This window comes from Triticum urartu, chromosome 1, assembly GCF_003073215.2.
Source record: "Triticum urartu cultivar G1812 chromosome 1, Tu2.1, whole genome shotgun sequence".
Lineage (NCBI taxonomy): Eukaryota > Viridiplantae > Streptophyta > Magnoliopsida > Poales > Poaceae > Triticum > Triticum urartu.
The window spans coordinates 378,232,663-378,239,616 of NC_053022.1; the positions used below are offsets into that span (position 1 = coordinate 378,232,663).

A 6,954-nucleotide genomic window follows, 5' to 3' on the forward strand; every position below is an offset into this window, starting at 1 on the left:
GTTTAGTGTGCAATTAATAACATACCAAATATGGACTATCCATGTAATTAACGCGTAATTGGTATCCTACTTAATATCAACACACAATGAATTTTCTGTCTGATATCAACTTGCAATTAATTTTCTGTCTGATATGAAATTGCGATTAATTTTCTGTCTGATATCAACATGCATTGCATGCATGCATTTACTTGTATCTTGTAGTGTTGGTAGTATGTTCATCATATGATGGACATGAATGAAATATATAATGAAACTAGTAAGCGTGCACGTGCAACGCACGTTTCATAGTCTATAATAAAACATTTTTAATCTTATTTCTTGTATGGCGAGTTCTTTCCCGAACCATTTAAGTGTGTGCCCATGAAGTGAATCCGAACACATGTCTTCACATGAAATTCACAGTCACATAAATGTATTATAATTAATTACAAAAATATTTAGAAAAAAATAAGAAACAATATCTATTATTTGTTCTTTGACGATGATTCTCTCTTAAAGTTTCATGTATTGATGAAATCTGAATGCTTCGTTCCATGGCTGAGATATTGTTTAGAGCTTTATTCCCTTATTTCAAAACATGACCAAAATTTGCCTCCTCAGTCGAATATAATTCTACATATGCATTATACATCATTGTTATTTAAAAAATACCATGTGCAACGTATATAGAAATGACTATGGTGTAAATAATCACCCTGTGTACTGGAAAATGTAGCCCACCATCACACCATGAGTGCATGAAATTAGAAACCAAATAACCATGTAGTGAAGCGGAATGTCTCCAACAAATTAGACGCCGTGCTACGCTAATATATGCACAACAATATTAAAGCAATCAGCATCCATGTATTCATCATTCTTTAATTTGTTCCTTATTTGTCTCAAATTTAACCTAATAATATGATAATGATTATAGCTTTTCCCCCATTCACTTATGTGAAATCGTAGTTATGTCAATTTTAATAACACAAGAGTATATTAGCTAGAGCTCAAAATGATCTGAAAAAATGTGGCTTACTACAACAAAGGGACATCATCAAGCATGTTGGTGCACAAGATGGTGAAAGAAGAAACGATTGCCAAGTTAAGCTCAAGTTTTGATGATGTGTTTGATGTAGGTAAATTCTTAGGGAGTCTATCCAGAATCATATAATCTGTGGGATCAGTACCGATTTCTTACATTATCATCATTCAGTTTCGAGTCCACTAAATGACAACTAATTTTGTTCTGAAATATGTCATATGATCATAATAAATTAGAGTCAGAATTCAAATAGTAATACAACATAGAATAAATATAATGTTAAGATATTATAAAACCTTCAGGCCAACTTCAACGCTAGACCCCATCCTGTCCGTCCGCATCTTTTGAGGACAAACGGACACATGCAACGTCCCAACATGCGCAAGCATCCCCATTTTTTGTCCCGGACGCGTTCGTTCTACTCCATTCGCAGACTGGGCACGGTCGGGGCTCTACAGGTGCGGGACGTGGCCGGAGCAAGGCGAGGAGGTTGCGGGCGGGCCGGTGCTCTGGCGAGGCGCGACAGGGTGACGGCGTGCGCTGCGGGCGGCAGGGTGGCGCAGCTGCGGGCTCTGCGGGGCACAACAACGGTGCTTCTGCGGGCGTCGCGACATGGCCACTGGCGACGACGGTGCGACTACGAGCGGCGAGGCGCGACTGCGTGTGCTACATGAGTTGTGGGCCCAAGCTGTCTGTTTGGAATGCGTCCTGCGTTGGGTGCCTGGCCGGCGCAAACACAAATTCAGACGGACATGACCTTATTGCCATCTCAAACGGACAAAATTCAGACAAAACGGATGTCCGTTTGAGGTTGTGCGTTGGAGTTGGCCTCGAGATCAACCATTGATATATGACCGAACCAGATTTGTAAACACTTGCCGTAAAAAAAAGAAATCGGACAACCGGAGCAAACACTCAACTCCCTCACTACACAGGTGGATAAGCTCCTCTCTCCCTCACAGAACATGTTCGCCCCTCTTCCACTACATCCCCATCGGCGGCGAGACGAACACCCACCCCTGCCTGGTCCATGGCGGCCGCCCTTCCCCTGCCGCTGATCTATGTCCCCTCCCCCACCCCCCTGCCGCTGCGCCGGTCCATGGCGGTCTCTTCACGCAGCCCGGATCTGCCGCCTACGGCTTCCACCTCGCTTCCCTTTTCCCCATCGCTCTCCAGCCCCGCGACGAACGCGTTCGCGGCCACCAGCCTAGTCCGTAGCCACGGCTCCGCTCCAGCCGCCATGGATGAGTTTTGCCTCCAACGGGTCGTCGGCACCGACCATCGGGCAGCCTTGGAGGGATCCGGCAGAGGCTCCCCACCTCTACTACGGCCGGAGGAGGCCATCGATGCCCCCTACTTCACGCCGTCCCAGCAACAACGAGCGCCGCCGCGTCCGTTCGTGGGTACCCCCTGCTCAGCGTACTTCGTAGACGGTCAGGAATCCGAGATCCCCATTAGGATATGTATATGTGACTGCTTTTTGTCTAAATCTTGCGTGAACTGAACATAGTTGTGTGCATACTGAACTTTGACTGAAATAATTGCTTGAGAGAATTAGCTATCATCAAATTGTCTACTTTGTTAAATTTAATGTGTTTGTTCAAAGTCTGCCTATTGTAGGTTGACATGATGGATGAGTAGTCTGCTGATGATATCATCTACTCTCATTTGGTACTACACAATTCTTAATTGCGGACACTTCCTTTGTAATATGATTAATGGGGACATACAAAAAACATAGGTAGGAAGGTGTACCCATATGTCTCCACTTATTAGATATTAGTTCCATGTGAAGCGATGCAAATTGGAATACATTTTCCAGTACTTTCAGCTATTGCATGAATAAATGACAAAGCAACAAAGCATTAGCATCACAAGCAAAAAACAACATAAATCGTCTTATCAAAAGATGAGGCAGTGGGGCTAATAACTAACCATAGCAGTGAGGTCTTCACGATTAATTCCCGTGCCGGATGAGTGTTGCTATTTACCTGATGAGTGTTTTTGTAGTTAAAAACAGCATAACAATTGCAACTTACTGTTTGTTATCTCGGAGCTGCACTGAGCATTCTTACATCGTTCGGCTTGTAATACTGTATAATTTCCTAAACACCATCAAGTTTCCAGAAAGCTCATTGTTAGATGCATTGGATAATGTGACTAGTGCAACATATGCACGAAAGGGCTCTTAAGGCCCTTTTCTTCATCTATTTAGATAACAGAGGTCCTGGTCTTCTAGGATTTACACTTGTTTCAGTCATAAACCTGTTGTTGCCTTTTTAGTGTGCTGAAAATCATGACTATTGTTTGGATCATTTGAACGCTGCCTTGTTTCAGTTACCACCATATTTTCCTGAGAGACGTTATTCTGTCCTTTTCAGATGTTCTACAAGCAGTCTTGCCCGGGAAGAAAATGCACATCATGGGGAACTTGAGAGTGGAGAAGAAAAACCCAATCCAGGTATTTCACTTCCTTGACCAAAATCCTCCAAGAACTATCAACAAGAGAATGACTGTGTCCTTAATAGATCATTTACATGCTAAGTTTGACTATGTCCTGAATAGGTTCATTTACATGCCAAGTGGACACAGATTCATCATCCATAGAGCCTGAATGTTAAAACAAAATACTATATTGTTAAAACAAATGAGTTGGTTTCATATTCTTGGACTGGGACTTTCTTCTTCTCTCTCTTGGACTGGGTTATAAATAGATCATACAGGGTTTTATTCATTCAGTCATACATATTCGAATATAAAACAACATGATGGAGGGCTCCAGTTTGATGCATCGTTAAAATTCATGCTGAAGTCACAAGAGGTAGATCTATTATGGTTTGCCCAAAAGTTATGCATTGATCAGCACACTGTTGTAAATATGCAAAACAGTGAAGAACATTGTTATAAAGATGCAAATTTGACAGGGATTAGGGAAGCAATGAAGTACACACATATTTGCTAAATAGAATTTCCCTTGTGCAGGCAGGTGCGTTGGCTGAGGACTTGGTTGGCACCGACGTCGTCGGCTGCGGAAGGCAGTGATGGCCAACACTCGCTGGACGGCGATGGCGCAACAGTGGCTTGGCGGCGCCGACGTCTCACTGCAATGTGCGTTTGAACTTCGACATCGAAGAAAGACATCGAGATTAACTGGGATGGAACTGGCCACATACTGCGCACAAGAGGATAGTCTGCATCTGCGTTGGCTAGAAGCTCGTCGGCGCGGGCGTCGTCCGCTGCGCATGGCGGCGATGGCGCAGGACAGGCTGGGCGGCTGCGACGTACGTCCGGGCGGGCAAAGGCAGGAAGATCGAGTTGATTCCCGTAAGTTTAGCCGTTTGTTGTGAGGCAGACGTATCAATTGCCGTAATTGTGGCTGTTTTTCTGTAATTGATTGGCTTGAATTTTTTTTGCGGGGAGGTAGAACTGTTCGATCGATGGCAGAGTTTTGTCCGCTATTCTAAATTGCTAAACGCACACAGGTGGGGCCTGACTTTAATCTGGACGGTTAGATGCCTAATCTTGGGGTGGTAGTTTGTCTTGTTTTTCCCTGTGTACGTTTACCTGGGTGGGTATAGTGAAGAATATGTTTGCTTGTTTAATAGTAAGTAGAGAAGAGATTGATTGGCTTGAATTTTTTTTGCGGGGATGTAGAACTGTTCGATCGATGGCAGAGTTTTGTCCGCTATTCTAAATTGCTAAACGCACACAGGTGGGGCCTGACTTTAATCTGGACGGTTAGATGCCTAATCTTGGGGTGGTAGTTTGTCTTGTTTTTCCCTGTGTACGTTTACCTGGGTGGGTATAGTGAAGAATATGTTTGCTTGTTTAATAGTAAGTAGAGAAGAGATTGATTGGCTTGAATTTTTTTTGCGGGGATGTAGAACTGTTCGATCGATGGCAGAGTTTTGTCCGCTATTCTAAATTGCTAAACGCACACAGGTGAGGCCTGACTTTAATCTGGACGGTTAGATGCCTAATCTTGGGGTGGTAGTTTGTCTTGTTTTTCCTTGTGTATGTTTACCTGGGTGGGCATAATGAAAAATATGTTTGCTTGTTTAATAGTAGTAGAGATAAAGATCAGCGAACGATCAAAGATCAAAACTCTTTCCTTCTAATCAACACTTTCCTTCTAATCAGCGAACACCAATCAACGAAGGAAATGACAAAATATCAATACTTTCCGTCTAATATAACACTTTCCTTCTAATCAAACTCTCCGTATACAACTCTCCATATGCGCCAGTCTTTCCTTTCGGTCGCTGCGATTTTATGGCCGCGGCATTTGGGTGTCTCGCTGATTTGGTGTGTGGATTTGTTGGTGGTGTGCCAGGACGGCTGGGGATTTGGATGCCGGCGATGTTTTTCACGAAGGGCCTGGACCAGGTCGCGCTCAAGTTGGTGCGGAAGGTGAGCAGGCAGCGACGGCCTCATGACACCGCCGGAGAAGTTCAGGAGCGGCCACGTGCTACGCGCGTCGGTGCCGCTGCGCGCCGCATACGGGAGCACCTCCACAGCCTCCGACGTGGACAAGTCCTCGAACGCCGAGGAGGTCGAGCTCTGCAGCTGCGGCAGTTACTCCGTCGTAGGCCTCGCCCCGCCGCCGCATGGCCGTGCCCCGTACCGGTACGGCAACATGCCCGCCGCCGCCACGGATCCCCACAGGCGACGCAGACGCCGCCAACCAGTGCAGAGCGTGGTCGCGTTCCCCGCGGGCTATACGGACGATCGCTTCGCCTGAGGTCGCCTTTCATGGCTGCCACCAGCGTCGGCGGGAATGACTCTCCGATGACACCCGAGGACTCCATAGTGGTTTGTACCTCTTTTATGATTGACGAACTCACCGCTGTTCAGCTTCCCTACTAGCTATCTCTTACTGTTCAATGTTTTCAGTATCGTCTAGGCTGGGAAAGGTCAAGAGGGTAACTAAGGAGACAAATGTACATGTCAAGATCAACCTCGACGGCACTTGTCGCTAGTAGAAAACGGAGTTTTAAAACCGATTTGTAAGGGCCTTTAGTGCCGGTTATGGAACCGGCACTAAAGTGTGGGCACTAAAGGCCCCCCCCCCCTTTTAGTACCGGTTCGGCACGAACCGGCGCTAAAGTGCCACCACGTGATGTGAGCTCACGCCCTGGTATGGGGGACCTTTAGTACCGGTTGGTGGGTGTTACCAACCGGTACTAAAGATTTTTTTTGAAAATTTTGGAATTTTTTTAATATTTTTTTTTGATTTTTAATTTTTCTGAATTATTTGATGATTTAGTCTCTAATCACCTCTCTTAACTGCTCAAATGTGGATCACTCATTCCAAATCATCTAACTTCCCGACCGGTCACTCATCCCTCTCACTACTCCAGCCTGAGCACGTTTAACTTTCGGGTTCTATTCTCCTTCGTTTCCAAGTCTGCACTTGTTGTTTTCCTGACAATAGTAAGATGTTAATCCTATTAACCCTCAGGAGTTTAGTTTGAGCATGAAGTCACACATTTCACCGTTTGAGTTTGAAACTATTATTCTAAAAAACAGTAATTATTTAGTAACGCTAATATTTCTTGAATAAGTTTGACCATAGTTTGACCAGATTTGACCAAAATTCAAAAAATTGAAATAATTATTTAGTAATACTAATATTCTTGAATAATTATGTAGTAACATTAATACTTCTTGAATAAGTAGTTTGACCAGATTTAATCAATTTTTTTTTTAAAAACTGAAATTTGACCATATCGTTTTTTCCTTTTGGAATTTGAGAATTCTAAAAAATTCCAAACAGGCCATAGGTTGTCTCCATCGGATGCGGATTTTCGTGCTGAATTTTTTAATATATTATACGTTTTTTTCTGACATCGTATGGAAAAGTTATAGCCGTTTTATATTTTCCCTACACTTTTTGCAAAACATGTCCAAATTTAAGTTTTTAAATT

General features: G+C 43.9%; 1 protein-coding gene across 1 annotated transcript; it reads left to right on the forward strand.

The window, feature by feature from the left end:
- Positions 1–1,933: 1,933 nt before the first annotated feature.
- On the forward strand, positions 1,934–4,777 carry LOC125513563. The gene is made up of 3 exons (XM_048678695.1): positions 1,934–2,460; positions 3,409–3,488; positions 4,010–4,777. Exons 1-3 carry the CDS (start codon positions 2,058–2,060, stop codon positions 4,067–4,069), a joined length of 543 nt encoding a protein of 180 aa, XP_048534652.1. The 5' UTR covers positions 1,934–2,057; the 3' UTR covers positions 4,070–4,777.
- Positions 4,778–6,954: the final 2,177 nt, after the last annotated feature.

Coding starts and splice junctions, on each gene's coding strand:
- LOC125513563 (XM_048678695.1), top strand. CDS start 2,058: ATGGCGGCCGCCCTTCCCCTGCCGCTGATCTATGTCCCCTCCCCCACC. Junction 2,461..3,408: donor CTCAGCGTACTTCGTAGACG/GTCAGGAATCCG, acceptor TGTCCTTTTCAG/ATGTTCTACAAGCAGTCTTG. Junction 3,489..4,009: donor AGAAGAAAAACCCAATCCAG/GTATTTCACTTC, acceptor TCCCTTGTGCAG/GCAGGTGCGTTGGCTGAGGA.